Source organism: Caenorhabditis elegans, chromosome III, assembly GCF_000002985.6.
Source record: "Caenorhabditis elegans chromosome III".
Lineage (NCBI taxonomy): Eukaryota > Metazoa > Nematoda > Chromadorea > Rhabditida > Rhabditidae > Caenorhabditis > Caenorhabditis elegans.
The window spans coordinates 6420272-6442874 of NC_003281.10; the positions used below are offsets into that span (position 1 = coordinate 6420272).

Sequence of the window (22603 nt, forward strand, 5' to 3'; positions counted from 1 at the left end):
GCGACAAAAGCACGATAAACAACATTCATGAACGAGTAAGAGAGAAAATGAACGAACAAAAAAATAGTTAGTGCCAGCTGACCTCCTGTCTCGGAACGCCATCACCCCATCGAATGATCTTACGTTGACGGAAGTTACGAGAGAAAAAGACGCGCGAAAACTGGCAAGACAAGGTGGGAAGATAGAATGGTAATTGAGCAGAGAACAATCGCACTTTAAAATAGGCAACATTGAAATTTTAACATCTGGAAAGGATTTCTAGTCTATAATTTGTTCCGAATGTGTGGTGCGAAAAAATGTATTGGGAAGGTTAGTAAATCTCCATGAGCTGTATAGAAACAAGCTCACAAAAGATGCAACCTCTGAACAAACACAACCTGGTCATTATGAATGAAAAGGTGCGTCGGTGGATAAGACGCACTCATAAAACGAACGTAAATGGGCGGAGCCTCCACATATCTACAAGGTCATTCCAGAATATAGTCGAGAAGGGGTTTATAGGCAAAAATCTTTTATTATGACTGTAAATGTGTAGTGAAATGAGTCTTGAAATACGAGCAAACTGGAACAAGAAAATATTTACAGAAACAGAGGATGGGGGTGATTAGAACAATAATATCAAAAATAGACACTATGGATCACAGACCAGCGAGAAAATCACATAGGGACCAGCTTAAGATTTGAATTCAAATGGGGACATTTTCTTTCGTTGGCTTATCAAACATTGATAATTGAAAAGTTTGGAAAAAGGATATAGCGAGGGATGGGAGAAGCAGAAGCAAAATATGGGGAAAGATAGGCAGCGATTGAATGCATACGATTACGCATAAGAGAGGCGGAGACATTGGGAAGCACCCTACGAGACATAATGGAAAGTGAGGAGACAATAGCCTAGGGACAACGGGGTTTGATAGAGACGCAGGCATCGACCGCACAGGTGGCCCTCACTGTCTGCGTCTCCACGGCGTCAGACACTGTCTAACTTCCCGAGACGAAGAGCGTAGCGGGAGGGGGTTGTCTTTTGACACCACGTGACGAGTCACGTTGCCGCCTGATGATAAAATATTAAATGAAAAGAGATACAATAGTTTTCAGAAAAAGGAAGTTTCTCACCTAGTTTCTCATAGTACGGTAGCTAGGACTTATGAACAATATCTGATAAAAGATTCCAAACAACTTTTGTAACTACCAGATCGACACATACTATACAATTACGTAAGGTTTTACCGATCAACAACTAAAGCGACAACAGATGTTCGTAAAATTTACAATAGGAATTGTACCTGAAATCAAAGACCAAAAGATGAGTCGCAGCCAGGTGGTGATGGAATCGACTCTTTAGTATCTGACAGGTGGTGGTTCCAAAAGTTGGCTAGCGTGTAGTGACGTAGTGAAGTGTTCAGAGGAACACTCGTAGACTACAAGCAGGTATGGCCTAACAATGTCACTACAATTATTGAAAATGGCATGAAAAAAGTATGCGGAATCTTATCTTACGTGGTCGTTATGTTAAGATAAAAAGTAATAATTTTAAAAATTTGCAACAATTCGTGACTTTATGTAATCATTCAGCTGATATCTTGCTATGAATGTACCGTACCCCACGATCGTGGTGAGATATCAGTGATTAAAGATGTTGCAATCCGTAATGCCTAAAATAGTTTAGACATCCCATAATAAGCACTAAACAGTTCTTCGCAAACTTTTCAAAATTTCAAATTCCTCCACTTTCCTATATTTTGAATTTTGATCATGAGTTTCTAATCACCTAATCACAAAAGAAGCAAAAAAGAATGGCAACACAAAAAGGGAAATTCGGTGAAAAAAACGCGTGGCCGGGGGCAGTTGGTTCAAACTATCATATCTAGAAACACGTTTTGATTTGTCCTATGGTGGTAAGATGGCGTCAAAGTGTAACGCCTTCAGAATTTGGTCTAGCTGACCCCCCATTCTACATAGCTCCGCCTCACAAACAAAAGTACAAACAAAGAAAGATAGTAGGCACACGCACACAAAACATCATATCGTATGATAAAATTTACGACTCCTCGTGTTGTGTGTGTGTGCCTTTGGCAAAATTGTTAAAAGGGCGTCTAGCGGGAGAAAAGGCAAAAGGAAACGTTTTAACGTTTCTTATCTCAGGTCTTGCAGTACTTGGAGCCTGTGAGTGATTTGAATATACAGGATTCAGATAATGAGAGATTGCTGTAGTACAATAGAGGCAAGCATCTGGCAGAGATGGGCAAGAAGAATTGCGGCAAGTGCAGTTCGGCGAGCTGTCTGGTCGTCTAGGGTTTCTTGACGGGAAGGTTCACGTAGTCTGAAATCAGGAAATATTAATTTCAAGCATTTGTGAAATGTGAGCTGACCCTTTAAAAAATTCTACCTCACAACCACGTAACCTATATCTACCGTAACCCATCTACTCTTCTGAGCTCATAACGTCACAGAAACCTCCTCAAACTTGATTTAAACAAATAAAGTACGAACTAATTTTGAAATAAAATCATTCACATGAAAACTTGCAACTTCCGAATGTTTTTCACGTCATTTTCAGAGATCATGACTAAAACGAGGAACTCTTCAAAATTGGTAACACGCGTCGTTGAAATGTATCGAGATATGTGTAGACACACACACACACAATAACCGTATGACACTTTGTCTCATAGCGATAAGAATCAATCACGTTTTTATTTCAGACGAAAATGGAGGAGTGATGATGAGAGATCAAAATTATTCAGGGGATATGAATCTGTATTTCTTTACAGAATTAGAAAATTTCGAAAGCCCGTAATTTTTCCTTAAACATGTCAGATTTCTGAGGGTGGTGCCGGTTTTCCTAATATAATACTCCTACTGAAATCCAAAATGAAAAGGGTTTCCCAATGTTTACACATTTTCACACGCAATTGCTTTCCTGTTTTCAATTTTTCTACTTTCTTATCATATAGTAATCACACATGTTTTTGTTCTGATCAATCAGTTTGCTGCGCCCAGTGATCATTCATCAAACTTACAGAGGCTTTCTGCCTGGCGGTGCCATCGTGCTTCTTCCATAGAACAATGTTGGATCGTGATCGTCAGAAGTTCGTCTGAAAATTGGTGATATAGCTTATACAAATAAAAATATAAACAAAATATAAACAAAAAATATTGCTCTTTTACCAATGATCGCCGGAAAACGTATTTCCCTACAGTAATCTAAAGCAGGAGTGGGCTAAAGTTTTGTTCAAAATTTGGCAATTACCAAACTATCAAAATGCCCAAAATTTTTGAAAAAAATGTTTTGGTAGCAACAGGGATATATAATTTTTTGTTGGATTTTTAAGTTGTTCTCGACCAACATATCATAGCAAAAAGTGATTTTTTTTTCGCTTTTGGTTAGGTTTTTTGGGTAAATTGATTTTTTAAAATTTGGTTTTTTTTTGGACGAAAAAATCAAAACAAAACCTGTTTTAAAATCAGTTGTTTGTTTCTTTTTTTTTTTTGGTAAAAATTTCAAACTTTTAAAAAATTGTTAGTTGAAATTTTTAGTGAGAGCACTAGTCTACAGTAACCAGAAAAGAGATAAGAATCAAAAACTAACGGTGATGAAGCTGTTGATTGTTGTTTTATTCGGCAGGCTCTCGCTTTCAAAGTCTCGAAACCTCTTTCAATCCAAATCTCAAATGATTCGATTCCTTCAGCCATTACATCAATTCTTGTCTGAACTCCTTGCAGAATCTGTAAATTTTTAAATATAAATTTAAAACGTATTATATATTACCGTAAGCAAATGTTTTTCAGAACTATCCTCCTTTGGATCAAATAGATAATATGCTAAAAGAGGTTGTGGATAAGTAGCCAAATCAGCAATTAATGAGAATAGTTCCGTGTTGAAAGGAAGCTCATTTTCACATAATGTCTCGACACCTTCCAGTATTGTTTGAAGAAGCTTCGATCTTTCAGGGAAATTGTAGATTGAGAATCCATCGGTCACAATTCGACTTTTAATTTCTTTTCCTTTCGTTTCATTCTCACTCTCTTCTTCCTCGATGTCTTCCTTTTTCTCTTCACCCAATTTCAGAGAGTCATATTTCTGATTTATAAAATCTACAATTTCAGAACTATCTAATTTCTCTCCTTTGACTTCTTGTTTTGATAGTAATTGTTTGAAAGTACCCATATCTTTTACGTCTCGCCATCCAGATAATACAAAATTACTCTTTGGAGCTTCACTGTCCGTTTCACTTCGTTCAGAATCTTCTATTCGAATAGGTAAAGCATCATCTGATTCAGATCCATCCAGGCCTGAGATATGCATATAGTCAATTGTTGATTGTGTCATAACTTTTGAAGCAGTCATTTCTTCGCTAACATCTTCCATATCAATACTTGGAAGAATAAAGTCCTTATCTTCTTCTAGATCATCATCCAATTCACTTAACGATAGATCAGCATTTTGTTCTTGTGGTTGTCCAAGAGGACATACTTTATCTGAAAATGTTTCTATTTGAAAGATACATGCAGATAGCTCTAAAACATACTTATATTGAAAACATGTGAAAGATGTGATCCATTTGAATATCTATTGGATACATAGGGAGTCATTGAGGTTGATGAACGGCTAGATGACATGCGGGAAAATGACTGAAAATAAACAAATGGTAAGAATAATGAAGGGAATTGTGCAAACCATACTACCAGGGATATGGCAAAAATTGATTTTGCTGGTTTTTCGGGATTATAAAACAAACAACTTTTTTAAAATATAAATTTTTAGTTGTCAGAAGGGCGCCAATTTTTTGTGTTTCGCTTTTATCGTATTTTGGCGACAAATAAACTTTTCGTTTTTTTTCGGAGAAAGGAAGCAAAAAATACGAATTTTTATCTTTCGCTAACTGAAACAGTTATTTATTTCACATAGTTTTTCAAAAAATTACATTGGACTTTTTTTTTTCGGAGATCAACTTTTAAACAATTTTCAAATTATTTTGTTGGTTTTTACAAATGTGATCATTTTAATCTGTTCCGGAGTATTGTTCATGTTTTTTTTTTGAAAAAAAAAGTAAAAAAGCGGAAAATTTTGTGAAACTGTCGATGTTTAACATTTAAACATTAATTTTATAATTTTTTCCGAAAATTCACACTCGAATTTTTTGGAGGGGGATTGAAAAATTCAATTATTATTTTTTTGGTACTTTTTTAAAAAATTTTTTAACAACCATGATCGAAATAAACAATTTTTCATCTAAATTTGAATTTTGTTGTTTTGAAAATTACTTGTTTACTGATTTTTCTTAAATTGGAACAATGATAGTTTTCGTCGTCTTTCGATTTTCTTTAAAAAATACCAACCACGAAAATTCTGAGCATTTCTCTTTTTTTCTTTTTCTAAAACTTATAGAAATTCTTACCACATTGAATGTTGCATCATCATCCGACTCTGCTGGCAGCACAAAACTTCCAGCAACTACTCCATCATATTTCCACTTCCAACTTCGACACTGTTCTGATCTTGCATCCATTCGAATCCTTGTTGAATACATATACGAACTCAATAATGCATGTGAAGCCGCCTAAAACACTTGAAGGGGGTTACATAGTCAATTCAGAAAGAAAGTAGAGTACCTCTCGATATTCAAGCATACAAATTGGAATGCAGTTCAGATAGGTTTGCGAAAGTTCTCCACCTCTTGATGCTTTGTATACAACTGATAATTGTTTTTTGGTTGCCGAGTGATTAGTGAGAAGTGGACGGAACACAAGAGCCAACATTACATCTTCACATGCCAATTTCAAAAATGAGTCAATTAGGGATAGTGATGTCACGGAAGTCTGAAAATTTATATGTATTTTTTAAAGTTAATATGATACGAGACACTTACTTTATCTCCTCCTTTCACATAAGAAATGACTATTTCGTAAAACAATGTTCCATTATCATCCCGTTCCGTCAGAATCATTTGTACAATTGACCTAACGAGTACAGGTTCGACGATAGTTTCTAGGCACATTTGTAAATATACCATACTCGCTCCAATATATTCTCGATCGTTTTGTAGGAATGCTGGTTTTATCACATTCGTTAAAAATCCAGTGTAGAAAAAGGATGCAATATTTCCAACAACTTCTGAATGAGCAGTTTGAGCAATTGCATTACAGAAGAGTAGTGCCGAATGATAATCAGCAAGGAAATCTCTATATTCATCCTCTACGAGACGCTCTCCTCCATCTCCAAGTATTATTCTTGGTAATTGGGAGAAACACGCTGATAAACCTGTGGTGAGTACTTGACAGAAAGATGTTCGCTCTGTCACATATTCAGCAATACTTTTGTCTTCTGCTGACACTGAAAGGATCAGAAGTACAGCATCTCTAGCAAGTTGTCCAGTATCTCCAGCAGAATATAAAAATGGAATTAGTTCGGTGAATACGACAAATTGATTGGAGTGGAAGAAGAAATGTAAAAGTGTTCTGTCTTCAACTAACTTTGTACAAATCTGATTCAAAAGCAAAACGAACATCTTTTCAGCTTCTGAAGTCTTTTTATTTTCAGATTTAGATACTCTCCAGTAGATATCTGCTCGTTGAAACCATTCACATAGCCGAAATAGAGGATTTAAGATTGGCTTGTGAACCAGAAGACAGTGATTTTGAGAATGCGAATCTGAAACTATCATTTCGAATATTCGAATGATAGCCAGTTGGCATATCGATTTCAAAGAATCAGTCAGTTGAATCGACCAATCCAGCACTCGTTCTAGAATTTGTTCAGTAAAGAATTTATCCAGAATCGGTCCGATAATTGGTTCAGGTTGTGAGTTGGCTTCTAACATGAGTAATGTACACATATTTGTCATATTCTCCAAAAGTGACATTAGCTCATCATAAACAACTTTGTGCTCTGGATCACTGAGCTTCCGTTCGAGAATGTTGCTAACAACGCTCCATTTTGTTTCAAATAGTTGTTCCCATACTGTCGGATCTGAAGCGTACGCTGAAGACCATCGAGCTCGGGAGACAGATGTAGCTGAAAAATTCAGGTCCATTATCAAGTTATAAAAAGTTCAACTTACGAGTACCCGAATAAAGTTCATCTCTAACCCAATCACTTGATGATTCCTGTGGTTTCAATGGTGATGTGATCTTTTCCAACCATCTTTTCATTATCTGGGATCCTAAAGTAAAGGGTTAAGAAATAATATTTCAGCACAAAATCAAATAAAAAATGGTGTGAAACCCAATAATTATCAAAATTCATAAACTAATTTTAAGCATAAAACTTTATAGGCAAGACAACAACAATAGTTTGAAAAAATCAACAAAAAGTGGGTAAAAGTGTGAAAATATCAAATAACAAAAAAATTTATTTAATTCTAACCGAATTTAGATTTTAGTCGCATTTTTAAGAATCGTCACATACGCTGGATGGTAGTATTTTGATGTAGAGTTTCTGACCATAACTACAGTTTTTGCTGAAAAATATTAATTATTCAATTTCAAGTTAAAAAAAACTTACATTTGTGATAATTCGAAGCAATAAGAGAGAGGGTATTCGCACAAATGTATCCAATACCAACACCGTGTCCAGCAAGTACACTTTGTTCTCCGGCAACCAGTCGACCAATTATCTCACTGCAATTATTACAATACGAGAATAGTAACGGAACATAAATTCATACCGATTGGCAGAAAATCTGTACTTTGTCGCCAGTTTTTGTACTTCTTCAACTTCAGCTTCTTCTTTCCGTTTTTCTTGCTCAATCTTTCTTCGTTTTTTCGACTCTCGCTTTTTTCGATTCACTCGTTTTCGTTTGGTGGTTCTGTAAAATATTGGTATTTGAACCATGTGTTTCTACAAAATTTTGCAAAAGTTGACTTTTAAACACTGGTATTTTGGCAAAATCTATCCTATTAATCGTATGATTTGAATTTAACTTTTTTATATTCAGAATTTTTAAAAACAGGTTTTACTCTGATAATGTTTATGAAAACATTGAAACGTTTTTATACTCGATAAATCTTGGTTTTTTTTAAACTCACTTATCATCCAATTTCGTAGTCTCCTCAAAAAGTAATTTCAAATTAATTGGTTTTTCAGACGCAGCTGCTTCAAGAGACATAAATCCTTGATTCTTTTTAACTGTAATTTCTTCAATTTCCATAGCTTCAACGATATCTGAATCTTGAGAAGAAGCTTCTGGAGGTGTTTGAATAATCTCTCGGTTTCGATTCTTTCGAATTGAAATCAAATCATCATCCGTTGGCAGACACACCATTCCATACTTTTTCGGTCTTCCTCTTCCAAAAAACTGAAGTTTCACTGGAATTAGCATACCAGGTTCTTGAAATTCTTCGAGTCCCGATCCTTTCTTCATAGCTTCTTCGATAATCCGTAATTTTTGAAGATCTCGGCATACAAAAGCTTCACTTCTAGGTTTATTGGATAAGTTCCAGTCCTGAGAAAGCTCATCCCATTTAAATTCAAATGGATACTTCACTGATACAGCACTCCAATGCTTGCATCTTCTATTATGAGGCTTTCCAAGATACTTTTCAATTAGTTCTTTTTTCATCGCCAATTCAGATTCTCGTCCAGCTTCTGAGCCAACATCGTCTAGAGGATAATAAAGAGCTTTAGATTCCAAATGTGCTGCATACTCATCACGAAGTCCACTTGCACGGACACCTCGTCGTTGAAGTGATACCCAGAAGTCTTTTGCTGAAAAAAAATAAATCTTCAAAATTGTTAGTTTTTCTCAAAACTATACCAAAAGGTTCTGGAATCAGAATATCTGCACCGTCTAGTGCTTTTAATCCTTCATTTCGAATGATCAGAATGATTGGAACCTTCGCTTCAGTTGAAATGACTCCGTTGATTTTTGAAGAATTCTGCTTGTGGAATTCAGAATCTGCCATTCTAAATTTGAATAATTGAATTACTGAAATTCCACTTTTTTTAAAATCATACCTTTTCTCGATCGCCATTTCTCTAAATTCTTTATTCCAAAATTTGCTTACTCGAATCCTCTCATTATCAGCTTCTTTGTTCACTTTTTTGTGTTTCAGAACTGTTTTCCTATCCCAAGTTGTTCTCGGGTCTTCGATGAGCAAGTTGATAACTTCTCCATCTCGACTTGATTGAAAAACGGAATCCGATACAGATAAGAAATAATTGTGTTCTGAACTGAACTTTTCGTCATTAACAAATCGAATCGAGTCGCGAAGTTTCGAAAGACACTTTGGACCGGATAAATGAAATCGGCAAATGTTTTCTGCATCGATTGAAACTTTAATTTCAGAATTTTTATAAAGATCTTCTTCTGTATTCTCTTGTTTCTCAAGATTATAGTACTCAAGAAGTGCTTTCATGAATTGCAGTTTGCTTGATGGATGAATCCATATATGAACTTTGTCACCAGAGAGTCGTTGGAATCTTGCAGGTCCAATATATCCAAATGGGTATTTTCCTGGCATGTAGAGTTGGTGACATTCCTGGAAAGATAATGCGTTAATCATGAAAATAGATTTATGCGCAACAGAAAACGATAAAGAAGTGCTAACAGCTGATAGAAAATGACGAGGAACCGGTTCATCTCTCCCTCTCAATGATTACCTCTTCTTCATCGCGTGATGACTGCCCTCGACATCCTTTTTGTGAGAACTGGGAGATTTTTGAATAAGCATCGGTGCATTGAATCTGAAAATTTAGATTTTGAATAGTAAGCATTTTAGATTTTGAATAGTAAGCATACTAAAAGTGGAAAAATAAAATCCGAATTCGGACTATTTCAAACAAAGATGTCATCTGATTTTATGGAAAATGGAAGTATCGGAAACATTTCAATTTTTACCAAATTTTGTTTACTGTTGATAAAAAATGAAAAAAAGTCTTAAAAAAGAAAAGAAAAATGAGGAAAATTTAAAGCTATATTTCGAAAAATCGAAATTTTTATTGGAAATATAGGGAAAACGAAAATGTTAGATTTTTTTCTAAATTTTATGTTAAATGTTAAGAGGAAAAAAATCTAGACGTCTAAATACTTAATGTTTTCTTTGGTTTCAATACTTACAGTAACACATGTATAATATGATCTATCTCGAATCACACAATTCTTGTTAGAATCTCTTAAAACTGCTCGAAATCCACGTTGAAAGCTGCGATCCGCGAGTTTGAAACCCCATTTTTGAATCATTCGAAATCTTTTCGCATGCCAAACATGTGTCGAGAGCCAGATACCTTTTGTACTGGTGCTTCTGCCAAATTTCTGGAAAAAAACGAGCAATTTAGTATTTAGTTAATTTGGGTTCTTACTGTTCGAGAATTTGCACTTTTTCGTCTCGCAAACCGACTTGGACACTTTTTAGCATGTTTTGAAATTAAATGTGCTGCTGCAAACTCTCTCATTGTTCTTGGAAATCGACGAATATCGTATGCCATCGCTCTTCTTCTCATGTGACGTGGCAATCTTTGAGCAGCAGTTCTTGGACCTTTTGTGACTTCACCAGACACAAGGGCGTCATTGTCAATAGCCTGAAAATTAAATTTGGAAGAATTGAAGATTATAGTTGTAAAAATTACCTTTAGTAGCTGTGCAATGGAATTTGTTCGAGCTTCCACGAACTTTTCGACTTCTATAAACATAGGTTTCTCAACCACCGGACGTGAGATGTCCATCTTGAATTTGAATTTACTTGTAGTTATAAAATTATAAAAAATAATTTGGAAAAATATACAAGGATCAAGTCAACCTTGAAGTATAAAGTTTTAAAAATAAAATTTAAAGAAACATTTCATTTTTGAATGTAAATATCGACAAACAATAAACAACAACGAACTAACTATTCCCAAAAAGTAAAAACAGATCAAACGTCTAAATTCAGAACATTCAAAAACTACACATTTGCCTCTTTTTCCTGTTCTAATCTTCTGATCTGTAGGGCTCTTCTCTCTTCAAATAGCATTGATTCTTCTTCTAATGGTTTATCCACAACTTCTTCCACTAAAACCTTCTTCAAATCAATCTCATCGGCGAATGTGTCGTTGAATATTTTGCGTCCTGTGACTGGATCGACAATGTTTCCGAATTTAAACACTACACGGTCAACAGCATGAGAGACGTTGGCCTTTGGGCGGGAAGAACCATCGATCTGCTTGATGAGCACTGTATCTCCGATGTTTCCAAGTGATGTTCTAAAATGTTTTCAATTTTGAAATGTAATTCTCACATTGATAAATTCAGTTCAGAGAAAATGCAGTAATTCTAAAACAGGTATTTTAAACAACTTATTTTTAAACTCACTTGTCGAGAGCCCAGAAGTCGAACGATCGGGCGAAATATTTCTTCAGATAGATGTTGAATTCGTTCATCTGACATCTTACCTAAAATAATACAATACACTTCGAAAAGTCTTCAAGAATTGAACCAACTTGAGCACATGGAATTCTATCAATTCCAATTTGAGTGATGTCGGTGATTTTACCCATCAAAATTTGCGTTCCAACGCGCGTTTTCCACACAGAGGTCTTCGGCATCTGAAACACAATAAATAATAGAAGAATTAAATCAAAATAATTATTTTTAAATACAAACTGAACCGAAAAAACTGAAAATTAAGAATAAAATTTAATTAAAATTGTTGCCAAGTGTGTGTGCATTCTGACGTGATGGTGTTTGCACAGTTTCGTGCAAGCATACAAGTGTGCTCTACTGAACAGCTAGAAATAATTGTTTGGAATAAATTCATGGAATTTCCAAACATTCTCGTAGCTTCTCATTATCGATTTTTATGGTCCTTCAGGCATAAAAAGGGTGTAATTAGAATTCCAGGTGGTCATATGCCTCTTATTCCGCTCTTATTATGCCGTCTTCCCTTTCCAATTTCCTAAATTTTGAATTTAATTCTGTTAAATTTTTCAGAAAATGGCCGCTAATATTCAACAGCAGTTTGGGGAGCAGCTTTTACGAGCAGCTCAAGTTGTCGAGGAACAGATCGACCAGGAGATGAATAAGTAATTTTGAAATGTAGAAACTGTTTGTCATGTGTGTTTTTAGACTTGAGAACCTAGAAGAAGACGATCTTGAGGTAATTCGTCGTCAACGGATGGAACAAATGAAGAAAGCTCAAAAAGACAGAATTGAGATGTTGTCTCATGGGCACGGAAAATACGAGGAAGTTGCTGACGAGAAGGAGTTCTTCGAAGCTACAAAGAAAAGCGATAAAGTTGTCTGTCTTTTCTACTTACCTGGAAACTTCCGATGCAAAATTGTGGATAAGCATTTCGAGATCTTGGCTAGAAAGCATGTTGGAACACGATTCATACATGTCAACGCCGAGAAGGTTCATTTCCTGACAACTCGTCTCAATATTCGTGTCATTCCAAGCATCGCTATCGTCGTGGTAAGTTTGAATGTGGTTCCTGCTATAGTATTTTTTTTTCTGAAGTTGTATAATTCAAATCTGACTAGTTTCATAGAGTTTTGTTGGCATCTGTACCAGATTATTTAGTTAAAAAAAAATAAATTTAGAAGCAACAAACCGTCGATTACATTCGTGGATTTGATGAATTGGGAGGAAAAGATGAGTTTACCACCGAGACCATGGAAAACCGATTGGCTCGATCTGAAGTATTGACTGTCGAGAAGAAGCATACAGCTCCTGCAAAAAAGAAAATCATTAGATCAGGAGTTGAGGAGTACGATAACGAAGAGGATTGGTAGATGCCATCTTAAGATGATTTTTTCTTGTTTTCATATTCTCATTTGCTGATAATTATGTGCATTTTGATCTCACATAATTTCCCATTTTTTCGCTTTCCTCCTCCCGTGTTTGCTGTTTTATCTACCTTTTTCACAATTTCGTAATCGCAAATAAAGAGCATATTATCCTTTGAAAAATGAAAAATAGCCGTTCGGTTAATATCCAGAATTATTTTTAATGTAAAATAAGTATTTTAGATATTAAGATAATGTATTTCCAGAAATGGGGGAGTCTCATGCTCCATCAAAACCAAAACTAGATGGAGAGTTGTGTCTTCGTCCGAGTAGTTCAGTGTTTTTGGGAGATCAACAGCTGTAGTAAGTTTAAATTTTTCGGCATTACACGGGCTTCCCAAACTTCGAAACTTTTCGAACACTTCGGTTTCAGTTTCACACAAGAGTATCTACGAACAAACTCGTTAAATCTCAAATATGTCGTTTACTTTACGGCTTGCCAATTCTCAGGTCCAATCGGTAATTTTTTCTTACTATTAAATTTTAAATACAAAACGTATCAAATTTTCAGCTGTCGCATATTCTCCTCGTCCAGCTTCCTGGTACATTTGGATCAGAACCATCAGTGGAAGAATTTTGAAGCGAGACATGGCATTCAATGAACCAGTTTTTATGGAATGGACTCGTGCTCATTGCCTTTTAGTTCTGAATAAAGCAGGAAGAGCCCACATATTTTCTTCTCTGGGCGAGAAAATTTCCGAGGTTATTTTCGATTCACAAATGTCTGATGTTCACGAATGCCGCACATTTGCCACGTCACGAGGAGACAGTGGTATTGCGGTAATGGATGTTGATGGTCAGGTTTCTGTAGTAAATTCTGTATCGGAGCCGGTGATTTGGAGCATGAAACCTCGTAAGACACATATCGACTAAGGCAATACATATTTTTAATTTTTTTATAGCATACTCCGAAATGCCGACAGCATGGACAGCCTTCCAGCCTCATTCACAACTTACCCACATTCTGCTCATTTTCGAAGCTGTATTTTTGATGGGATGCCAAGGAGAATCACTAAGAGAACAAAGCCACGCAGCATCTTGGGTTGATTCGAATACGAAATATGTGAAGTGTGTTGTGGATGATGCGAGAAGTAGGATTGCCATGATGACGGAGAGTGGAAAAATACAAGTTGGTCATCTCTCGAGTAATAGTAATATTCATGTTCAATACCTATTTCTAGATTGTCTCCATTGATCTCTCTACATGCTTCTGCACAGTGGAAATCACGGATCATGACATCGCAAAATGCATCAACTTCGGATGGGTTGGAAATTCGGCTGTATTTGTTCAAATGTCACCATCTCTTATTGTTTTTGTTAATGTTAGTGCACGACGTAAGCCAGGAGACGAAGTCCAGATTTATGAGTGGGTCATAACTCTAATTTTCAAACTATAAATTTACGAGTTCCAGGAAAATGACTGCAAATGCTAAAATAAGTATAGAACCAGATGGAATTCGGTTGTTCGAGAGTACCCAAGTGGAATTTGTCGAAGCAGCCAGTCGAGAAAAGATTGCAGTTTTGAATCGAAATCCAAACGAAGATGGTGCTCATCTGTACAAAGCAGCTCAGGAAATGAGTCAAGGAACCGGACACAATTCTTTTGCAGCATCTACAGTAATCCAGGATCTCTATAAAGCTATTGATGATTGTATCTCCACTGCATGTGACACGTGGCAACCTGAAGAGCAAAAGTTGCTACTAAAAGCGGCTCGATTCGGAATGGCCTACACAAACACAACGCCAGATACTACGAAATTAATGAGAGCTATCAAAGAAATCCGAGTGCTAAATGAACTAAGAATGGTTCGCACTGGCATCCCGCTCACTCATCGACAATTCAGGGCTATTGGAGAAACCTGCGTGATAAACAGACTTATCGACATGGGATCCTATAGTGTTGCAATTAAAGTTGCTCAATGGCTCGGCGGAGAAACAAGTGAAAATGTAGATCGAGTGCTCTTAGAATGGGTCAGAAGATCTATTAGTAAAGTCTCGAAGAGCAATATGAAAATGGATCAGCCAGCATTAGAAGCTTTAGATGAAAAGATTTCTGCAAAATTGCTTCAATTTCCTCATGTTTCCATTGCCGATGCGGCTCGACGAGCGATTGAAGCAAAACTTCCAGAACTTGCGAGGCTGTTCATTCGAAGAGAGACAGATGATGCAAACCATGTGGCAGTCTTACTCCAACTCAACGATGTTTCAGCTGCACTCCAGAAAGCATCGGCTTCTCAGAGACCACAGTTAATTCATCAGGTATATTTTTACATACAATTAAAATATATTGGATTTTATTTTCAGGTTGTACGTCATCTAATGAACAGTGAAAGTCGCTCGAGCTATGAGCTCGCAATCAGTCGAATTCCGCTTGCCCAATGTCTATACCAGGATCTCGTTAGACAAGAAGGTGAAACTCGCGGAGCATCTTCGAGACAAATGTTAGCACTTTTGGAACAAGCCAGCGACTTCGAGAGACAAACTTTATTCCATTTTGATGTTGCAGAAACTGAAAGAAATGTAAGAATTTTATATTTCCTTGGTTATAAAAAGCACACAAGAAGACAAAGAAAGAAAAGCTGCTTACATTAGCATTTATTTTTTGAAATATAAATTTGATCCTATCGTGAAAATTTTAAATTTCCTCAACTTCAGCCCGATGAACGTTTAAATGCTCTCCGACGTGCCAAGGATGCTGCAAAAAGTATGGGTGACAAGGCAATCGAAGAGATTCTGAATGACGTCAGCGCATTTGCTCCACTACAAATTCAACGGGGACAAGCAGACATGTCAGTGAGGGATACGGTAATTGAGATGGCACACGACACTGCAAAGGTTGCACAGTTGAAACAGCAAGCAAGATTGACTGATAAACAGTTAGTTTAATCATTATTTAACATATTTTAGCAACTTTTATTTTATAGAGTTTTGTTATGGACAATCGAAGGATTGGCTAAAAAAGGAAAAATGGAGCAGCTGTTTGATTTGGCTCAAAAAAGATCTCCAATTGGATATGCTCCATTCGTCAAAGCCTGTGTTCGATATAAAAGACTTGACGAGATCAAGAAGTATTTTGCAAAAGTTAATGGATATCCAGATCTGGTGGCTGCTCATCTTGCAATGAAGTAATAGAAAGTTGAAGAAATAAATCTAAAATTCGAATGAAATTTCAGAAACTACGTGGAAGCTGCCAAGCTGGCCTACGATCGCCGAGACCGTGATGTCTTGCACGCAGTTCACATGAAATCTCACGAAGATCCCACACAATGTCCGAGAGTCGGTCAATTTCTCAGATCGCTGGACCAGAACTGAGATTGAGAAGAAATTTGTAAATATTAATTATTTGCCTTCAAACATTACTTATAGGTTAATATTCTGTGATAAGTTTAAAATTCGCCAAAGTTTTTCCTTTTTTTTGCTTCAAGTTTTACATCTGTATACGTGTTCATATAAATTTTGATGTGCCTTTGTTTTAATTTACTAATTGCTTTCTTGATTCTTGGTTTGTATTTCAACCAAATTATTTATTTCTATATTTATTGTTTCATTTTGAGGCATTTTTATTTAAATTTCAGCCGTCCGAAAATGTCGGCTTCGAAACTGTGGTCTTGTACTGAAACGGTGCTGAATGGAGGGATTAAGCTGTTCCTCTATTCTTCTAAAAATACTAAGCTTCGAGTTGCGATCGGAGAAGTTCCGGGTCCGATGGTGCATGGAGCAGTATCGTTTGTGACTGAAGCTGATTCGGATGATGGCCTACCGCATACTCTGGAACATCTTGTGTTCATGGGAAGCAAGAAGTATCCATTCAAAGGAGTTCTTGATGTGATTGCTAATCGATGTTTGGCAGATGGTACAAATGCTTGGACTGACACTGATCATACTGCTTATACTTTGAGCACGGTAATAATTATTTTATAAATCTTTTTTCACGAAGTTCCCACTTTTTAGGTCGGCTCTGATGGATTCCTAAAAGTCCTTCCTGTCTATATCAACCACTTGCTTACTCCTATGTTGACTGCATCTCAATTCGCAACTGAAGTCCATCACATCACTGGAGAAGGGAATGATGCGGGAGTCGTCTACTCTGAAATGCAGGATCATGAATCAGAGATGGAATCAATCATGGATCGGAAGACGAAGGAAGTCATCTATCCACCTTTCAATCCATATGCAGTTGACACAGGAGGTCGTCTCAAGAATCTTCGTGAATCATGCACACTGGAGAAAGTTCGTGATTATCACAAAAAGTTCTACCATTTGTCAAATATGGTGGTTACTGTATGTGGAATGGTTGATCATGATCAGGTTCTAGAGATTATGAACAACGTGGAAAATGAGCATATGTCAACTGTACCGGATCATTTCCCAAAGCCTTTCTCATTTGCTCTTTCTGATATCAAAGAATCGACTGTGCACCGAGTTGAATGTCCAACTGATGATGCTTCCCGTGGAGCCGTAGAGGTTGCCTGGTTTGCTCATAGTCCGTCAGACTTAGAAACCCACTCATCACTTCATGTGCTCTTTGACTACCTGTCGAACACTTCTGTTGCTCCACTTCAAAAAGATTTCATCCTTCTCGAGGATCCACTTGCAAGCTCCGTTTCATTCCATATTGCAGAAGGAGTTCGTTGTGACCTGCGTTTGAACTTTGCCGGAGTTCCTGTTGAGAAACTTGACGAATGTGCTCCGAAGTTTTTCGATAAGACGGTCCGTGAGCATTTGGAAGAAGCTAATTTCGATATGGAACGAATGGGATATCTTATCGACCAAACTATTCTCAATGAACTTGTGAAGCTTGAGACAAATGCTCCGAAGGATATTATGTCACACATTATTGGACATCAATTGTTCGACAATGAGGATGAAGAGCTATTCAAGAAAAGAACAAATGAAATTGATTTTCTCAAGAAATTGAAATCAGAGCCAGCTTCATATTGGGTTCAGTTGGTCAACAAATATTTCACTGCTCCAAGTGCTACTGTAATCGGAGTTCCAAATGAAGAACTAGTTGATAAGGTAATAATGGAAAATAGAAACCGGAAAAATAATAAAATAATTTCAGATCGCTGAAGAAGAAGAGAAGAGAATAGCAGCCCAATGTGAGAAGCTCGGCAAAAAAGGACTCGAAGAAGCGGGAAAGAGTCTGGAAGCTGCCATTCTTGAGAACACTGCCAATCATCCAAGTGCTGAACTTTTGGATCAATTGATCGTCAAAGATCTTGAAGCTTTTGATCGTTTCCCAGTTCAATCCCTGACTTCAAACTCACCTTCTCTTACTCCTCAACAATCAACTTTCTTAGCTCAATTCCCATTCCACGCGAATCTTCACAACTGTCCAACTAAATTCGTGGAAATCTTCTTCCTGCTAGATTCTTCAAATCTGTCAATTGAAGATCGTAGTTACTTGTTCCTCTACACAGATTTGCTTTTTGAATCTCCTGCCATGATCGATGGAGTCTTGACATCTGCTGATGATGTTGCCAAACATTTCACGAAAGATCTCATTGATCACTCTATTCAAGTGGGAGTCTCCGGTCTTTATGATCGATTTGTGAATCTTCGTATCAAAGTTGGAGCTGACAAGTATCCATTGCTTGCGAAATGGGCTCAAATTTTCACTCAGGGAGTCGTCTTCGATCCTTCAAGAATTCATCAATGTGCTCAAAAGTTGGCTGGAGAAGCTCGTGATCGGAAGAGAGATGGATGTACTGTGGCATCAACTGCAGTAGCTTCAATGGTTTATGGAAAGAGTATGTTATTTCTATACTAAAAATTTAAGTGCATTCATATTTTACAGATACCAATTGCATTCTCTTCGATGAACTTGTGTTGGAGAAGCTTCATGAAAAAATATCGAAGGATGTGATGAAGAATCCCGAAGCAGTCCTTGAAAAGCTTGAACAAGTTCGTAGTGCTCTTTTCTCAAACGGAGTGAATGCTCATTTTGTTGCTGACGTTGATTCAATTGATCCGAAAATGTTGAGTTCCGATCTTTGGACCTGGGTACAAGCTGATCCAAGATTCGGACCTGGACATCAATTCTCAGCTGAAGCTGGTGAAAACGTATCACTTGAGCTCGGAAAGGAACTTCTCATCGGAGTTGGTGGATCCGAGTCTTCATTCATCTATCAAACAAGCTTCCTTGATGCTAACTGGAATTCAGAGGAGTTGATTCCAGCAATGATCTTTGGACAATATCTCTCTCAGTGTGAAGGTCCATTGTGGCGTGCAATTCGTGGAGATGGACTTGCCTATGGAGCTAACGTATTTGTGAAACCCGATCGGAAGCAAATCACTTTGAGTCTCTACAGATGCGCTCAGCCAGCAGTGGCTTATGAGAGAACCAGAGATATTATTGTAAGTAGAAAAAAATAAGTTTCGTTAAAATAACTTTAAATTTCAGCGCAAAATCGTCGAGAGCGGTGAAATCTCCAAAGCAGAATTTGAGGGAGCAAAGAGATCAACTGTGTTCGAGATGATGAAGCGTGAAGGAACTGTGAGTGGAGCTGCAAAGATCAGCATTCTCAATAATTTCCGTCAAACTCCCCATCCATTCAATATGTGAGTTTACTGAAAACATTCTAAGACTAGGAAAGTATCAACTTCCGCGATTTCAGTGATCTGTGTCGCCGTATCTGGAATCTGACATCGGAAGAGATGGTTAAGATCGGCGGACCACCACTGGCTCGTCTTTTCGATGAGAAGTGCTTTGTCCGTTCAATTGCTGTTCATCCATCAAAACTCAATGAGATGAAGAAGGCATTCCCAGGAAGTAGCAAGATCAAGATTTCGGACTTGCAGTTTGCATGCTAGTTTGCCTGTTCTTTTATATTCTTATTATTCTTCCATCATTTCCCCGTTTGTTGGCTCTGGTTTTATTTATTTCTTTCGGTAGCTTGTTTTGTTAAATAAAGTTCTGGTCTGATTTGAATTAAACACAAATGGAAAAAAGTCGGTGAACGTTGCATTAAACAGCTACCCCAAACATCACTGTGAGAGAACTGTAGAAGGGTCCAGATGTGTGCGGCATTCAGAAAATTCAGCATACGGCTTATGCCAAATGCCGTAGATAATCTCAATTGCTTTCTAAATATAAAAAAACAATTAAATTTGAAAAGATCAATATTTATTTCTCCTGTTTAAAATTCAAACATGAAAGTGATAAAATGGCGGGAATGTTTTTATAAATACAAATGCAATGTTGATAATGACGATGATGATTAAAATTAGAAAGTTTCGTTTCCTGGAATCTCGAACTTCGTGGAGAACTCCTCAACACGTTTGGCGAGATCAGCGACGTCTTTCTTGAATGGTTCATTGGTCTCAGTGAATGATTTGAAGTCTTTCAATGTCTTTCCAGCCTCAGCATTGTACTTCTTTGCGATTTGAACACCTGAAATCAATATTTTAGATTAATGTTGAAGATTACAGTTGAAAAAACATACCCTCATGAATGAAATCTCCGACTTTCTCGAAATCTTGCTCCTGGAATCCACGGGAGGTGAGAGCTGGAGTTCCGAGACGAATGCCTCCTGGTCTCAAAGCAGAAACGTCTCCTGGGCACGTATTCTTGTTGCAAGCAATATGAGCGAGATCAAGCACATGCTCAGCACGAGCTCCTTCAACTCCGATTGGGCGCAAGTCAACAAGCAACAAATGATTGTCGGTTCCTCCGGTTGCCAAAGCATATCCATGCTTCTTCATTCTCTCGGCCAAGGTTTTGGCATTCTTCAACACTTGCTCTCCGTACTGAACAAAATCTTCAGAAAGGCATTGTCTCAAAGCAACGGCAATTCCAGCAATAGTGTGATTGTGTGGTCCACCTTGAAGTCCTGGGAACACGGCCGAGTTGATCTTCTCCTCCAAATCATACAAAGTGTCAACTCCCTTTGCGTTGGTAGATCGGACACCCTTTCTGTAGAAGATCAAAGCTCCACGTGGTCCTCTGAGCGACTTGTGCGTCGTTGTGGTTACAACATCAGAATACTCGAATGGTGATGGGATAAGTCCAGCGGCAACAAGTCCGGAGATGTGAGCCATATCAGACATCAAATAGGCTCCAGCCTTTGTGGCAATCTTACGGAAACGTTCATAATCGAGATGACGAGCGTAGCAGGAAACTCCGGCAATGATGGCTTTTGGACGGAAAAGCATTGCATTCTGCTCAAGCTTGTCATAGTCGATCAATCCAGTTGTTGGATCAACCTTGTATGGAAGAGACTGGAAGAATTCAGAAGTCGCAGAGACTTTGCGAGCTGGGGTGAAGAATCTGAAATTAAATGTATAATTCATTCGAGTCTAATCTAGATAACCTTACCCATGAGTCAAATGACCTCCATCTGGAAGATCGAGGCCCATAATGCGTCCATTGGATCCAACGATGGCAGTGTAGACTGCGAAATTGGCTGGTGATCCGGACAATGGCTGCACATTGACTCCCCACTTGGCTGGATCAAGTCCGAATACCTCAAGAGCTCTCTTCTGGCAAAGGAGCTCCATCTGATCGATGAACTCATTTCCTCCGTAATACCGAGCTCCAGGGTATCCTTCACTGTATTTGTTGCACATTGCCGAGCCAAGAGCATCCATAACAGCCTTGCTTGTGAAGTTCTCGGAAGCGATGAGCTCAAGTCCACGACGCTGCCGCTTCTTCTCCTGAAAAAAACAAATGACTAAGATTTGAGAAACATTAAGTCTTACATTTTTCATGATATCGAAAACTTCTGGATCAACTTTCTCAACATGGTCCACCAAAATGTTCTCGTTGTTGGTGTACTTGTGGCGCTGAACTTTAGCCAATGGTGTGTGCACTTGACGATCAGCCATTTTACACTGTAAAACCAAATTAAATTAAGCAAAGAAGCGAAAAAATCGGGAACATATTCAACACAAAAGCTGACGCGTTGGCAACACGTATATGCATGGGAAAGTGTGGAGAAAATAAGAATAAAACTGGATTCGCGGTAGGCTATGATGATATCTGAACCGGGAAGTTTTCGAGATTGGGCGCATCCCGGATCGTAGATCAAAACTGATAAGTCAAAAGTTACTCATTAGAAATTGTAATTAAAGAGGTATTCGAGCGTGGTTTTAACAAGTGTACACTAACTTAGTAATAAAAACAAAAAAGTGGTCTCTAATAACAAAAATATAATGCAGATAACTTTCAAATGCAAACACAAAACATTGCTACAGAAAACTATGCAAAGAAACCATTTAAAACAAGTGCAAACGATACTGCAGCGTGTACATGTGTTATTCAGAACTGCAAAAAGAAACAACGGAGCAAGACATTTTCACAGCTTATGGTAAAAATATACGCGGAGAAAATAGAGAACTACGATTATCAATGCAACATCACAGAGATGATCATTAAAAATAAAAATAAAGAAGTGAATAGAGTTTATCAGTTACCAAGTTGTTATCAAAGCAACAAAAGCGGCGCCTGTGGGTCAATGTCAACGATATTTCTATTGCTGGACAAGTCGGAGACAAGCCCGAGATAACTGAGTGAAAGGCGGAAAATGGCAAGATATTATGATGAAGATCACTTTCTGATCAGAAACAACGAGTGAACCATGGACGGTGCCGTTTTGGGAATGAAAATGGGGAGAGAAAAGCAAATTGCAACTTTGAGCGGGCAAAATTTTTACAAATTCAAATATTCGCGCCATGCGTATTTTACAACTGATCCCACGCGAAAGTGCACACACAAACCTGGGAGCTGGCTCCGGCAAATAATCCAGTTGCTGCTCTTCTGCTCACTATCCTTGCAAACATTTTGTGCCTGAAAATATTAAAATAACAAATAAAATTCTAGAACTTCAGAATAAATGTGT

At 37.5% G+C, this 22603-nt stretch overlaps 7 protein-coding genes across 8 annotated transcripts; 3 read left to right on the plus strand and 4 right to left on the minus strand.

Annotated features, from left to right (window-relative positions):
• Window positions 1–498: 498 nt before the first annotated feature.
• fhip-1 (FHIP family protein C05D11.8) lies at window positions 499–7165 on the minus strand. The gene is made up of 9 exons (NM_001379762.2): window positions 7062–7165; window positions 5871–7015; window positions 5614–5820; window positions 5400–5561; window positions 4530–4632; window positions 3770–4479; window positions 3590–3726; window positions 3021–3095; window positions 499–2320 (listed from the first exon to the last, which is right to left on the minus strand). The coding sequence occupies exons 1-9, from the start codon at window positions 7150–7152 to the stop codon at window positions 2188–2190; spliced, it is 2763 nt and encodes a 920-aa protein (NP_001367439.2). The 5' UTR covers window positions 7153–7165; the 3' UTR covers window positions 499–2187.
• An 89-nt stretch (window positions 7166–7254) lies between these two features.
• popl-1 (Ribonucleases P/MRP protein subunit popl-1) lies at window positions 7255–10663 on the minus strand. The gene is made up of 10 exons (NM_066007.7): window positions 10568–10663; window positions 10301–10519; window positions 10059–10253; window positions 9602–9685; window positions 8957–9480; window positions 8757–8905; window positions 8029–8707; window positions 7668–7808; window positions 7505–7620; window positions 7255–7460 (listed from the first exon to the last, which is right to left on the minus strand). The coding sequence occupies exons 1-10, from the start codon at window positions 10628–10630 to the stop codon at window positions 7372–7374; spliced, it is 2259 nt and encodes a 752-aa protein (NP_498408.1). The 5' UTR covers window positions 10631–10663; the 3' UTR covers window positions 7255–7371.
• A 107-nt stretch (window positions 10664–10770) lies between these two features.
• Window positions 10771–11527, minus strand: mrps-17 (Small ribosomal subunit protein uS17m). Its single transcript, NM_066008.6, has 3 exons — window positions 11417–11527; window positions 11289–11368; window positions 10771–11179 (listed from the first exon to the last, which is right to left on the minus strand). The coding sequence occupies exons 1-3, from the start codon at window positions 11519–11521 to the stop codon at window positions 10882–10884; spliced, it is 483 nt and encodes a 160-aa protein (NP_498409.1). The 5' UTR covers window positions 11522–11527; the 3' UTR covers window positions 10771–10881.
• Window positions 11528–11906: 379 nt separating this feature from the next.
• Window positions 11907–12874, plus strand: txdc-9 (Thioredoxin domain-containing protein 9). The gene is made up of 3 exons (NM_066009.5): window positions 11907–11998; window positions 12042–12387; window positions 12516–12874. The coding sequence occupies exons 1-3, from the start codon at window positions 11910–11912 to the stop codon at window positions 12705–12707; spliced, it is 627 nt and encodes a 208-aa protein (NP_498410.1). The 5' UTR covers window positions 11907–11909; the 3' UTR covers window positions 12708–12874.
• A 93-nt stretch (window positions 12875–12967) lies between these two features.
• vps-16 (Vacuolar protein sorting-associated protein 16 homolog) lies at window positions 12968–16231 on the plus strand. Its single transcript, NM_066010.6, has 10 exons — window positions 12968–13064; window positions 13135–13220; window positions 13273–13614; window positions 13664–13890; window positions 13943–14127; window positions 14174–15020; window positions 15066–15281; window positions 15417–15637; window positions 15686–15886; window positions 15935–16231. The coding sequence occupies exons 1-10, from the start codon at window positions 12970–12972 to the stop codon at window positions 16071–16073; spliced, it is 2559 nt and encodes an 852-aa protein (NP_498411.1). The 5' UTR covers window positions 12968–12969; the 3' UTR covers window positions 16074–16231.
• Window positions 16232–16336: 105 nt separating this feature from the next.
• On the plus strand, window positions 16337–19693 carry C05D11.1 (uncharacterized protein). The gene is made up of 6 exons (NM_001025974.9): window positions 16337–16664; window positions 16713–17780; window positions 17827–18514; window positions 18562–19121; window positions 19168–19325; window positions 19382–19693. Exons 1-6 carry the CDS (start codon window positions 16347–16349, stop codon window positions 19575–19577), a joined length of 2988 nt encoding a protein of 995 aa, NP_001021145.1. The 5' UTR covers window positions 16337–16346; the 3' UTR covers window positions 19578–19693.
• A 183-nt stretch (window positions 19694–19876) lies between these two features.
• On the minus strand, window positions 19877–22544 carry mel-32 (Serine hydroxymethyltransferase; the record flags this gene model as incomplete). Of its 2 annotated transcripts, NM_171169.6 has the most annotated exons (5): window positions 19991–20157; window positions 20210–21033; window positions 21082–21419; window positions 21465–21596; window positions 22482–22544. In NM_171169.6, the coding sequence occupies 5 exons, from the start codon at window positions 22542–22544 to the stop codon at window positions 19991–19993; spliced, it is 1524 nt and encodes a 507-aa protein (NP_741197.1). The 2 variants fall into 2 exon arrangements, with proteins under 2 accessions (NP_001379624.1, NP_741197.1); NM_001392122.1 differs by lacking the exon at window positions 22482–22544 and having other exon boundaries at window positions 19877–20157.
• Window positions 22545–22603: the final 59 nt, after the last annotated feature.

Excerpts from the sequence above, each read along its gene's own strand:
- fhip-1 (NM_001379762.2), bottom strand. The coding sequence starts at position 7,152 with ATGAAAAGATGGTTGGAAAAGATCACATCACCATTGAAACCACAGGAA. Across the intron at positions 7,016-7,061 it reads TGAACTTTATTCGGGTACTC|CTACATCTGTCTCCCGAGCT; the intron begins GTAAGTTGAACT and ends TGAATTTTTCAG. Across the intron at positions 2,321-3,020 it reads CCGCCAGGCAGAAAGCCTCT|ACTACGTGAACCTTCCCGTC; the intron begins GTAAGTTTGATG and ends TCCTGATTTCAG.
- C05D11.1 (NM_001025974.9), top strand. The coding sequence starts at position 16,347 with ATGTCGGCTTCGAAACTGTGGTCTTGTACTGAAACGGTGCTGAATGGA. Across the intron at positions 18,515-18,561 it reads TTCAATGGTTTATGGAAAGA|ATACCAATTGCATTCTCTTC; the intron begins GTATGTTATTTC and ends CATATTTTACAG. Across the intron at positions 19,122-19,167 it reads AGAGAACCAGAGATATTATT|CGCAAAATCGTCGAGAGCGG; the intron begins GTAAGTAGAAAA and ends TTTAAATTTCAG.
- popl-1 (NM_066007.7), bottom strand. The coding sequence starts at position 10,630 with ATGTTTATAGAAGTCGAAAAGTTCGTGGAAGCTCGAACAAATTCCATT. Across the intron at positions 9,481-9,601 it reads CATCACGCGATGAAGAAGAG|GAATGTCACCAACTCTACAT; the intron begins GTAATCATTGAG and ends TTATCTTTCCAG. Across the intron at positions 8,708-8,756 it reads TCTGATTCCAGAACCTTTTG|CAAAAGACTTCTGGGTATCA; the intron begins GTATAGTTTTGA and ends ATTTTTTTTCAG.
- vps-16 (NM_066010.6), top strand. The coding sequence starts at position 12,970 with ATGGGGGAGTCTCATGCTCCATCAAAACCAAAACTAGATGGAGAGTTG. Across the intron at positions 14,128-14,173 it reads GACGAAGTCCAGATTTATGA|GAAAATGACTGCAAATGCTA; the intron begins GTGGGTCATAAC and ends TACGAGTTCCAG. Across the intron at positions 15,282-15,416 it reads TTGCAGAAACTGAAAGAAAT|CCCGATGAACGTTTAAATGC; the intron begins GTAAGAATTTTA and ends CCTCAACTTCAG.
- txdc-9 (NM_066009.5), top strand. The coding sequence starts at position 11,910 with ATGGCCGCTAATATTCAACAGCAGTTTGGGGAGCAGCTTTTACGAGCA. Across the intron at positions 11,999-12,041 it reads ATCGACCAGGAGATGAATAA|ACTTGAGAACCTAGAAGAAG; the intron begins GTAATTTTGAAA and ends GTGTGTTTTTAG. Across the intron at positions 12,388-12,515 it reads CAAGCATCGCTATCGTCGTG|AAGCAACAAACCGTCGATTA; the intron begins GTAAGTTTGAAT and ends AAATAAATTTAG.
- mrps-17 (NM_066008.6), bottom strand. The coding sequence starts at position 11,521 with ATGCCGAAGACCTCTGTGTGGAAAACGCGCGTTGGAACGCAAATTTTG. Across the intron at positions 11,369-11,416 it reads ATAGAATTCCATGTGCTCAA|GTAAGATGTCAGATGAACGA; the intron begins GTTGGTTCAATT and ends GTATTATTTTAG. Across the intron at positions 11,180-11,288 it reads GACTTCTGGGCTCTCGACAA|AACATCACTTGGAAACATCG; the intron begins GTGAGTTTAAAA and ends AAAACATTTTAG.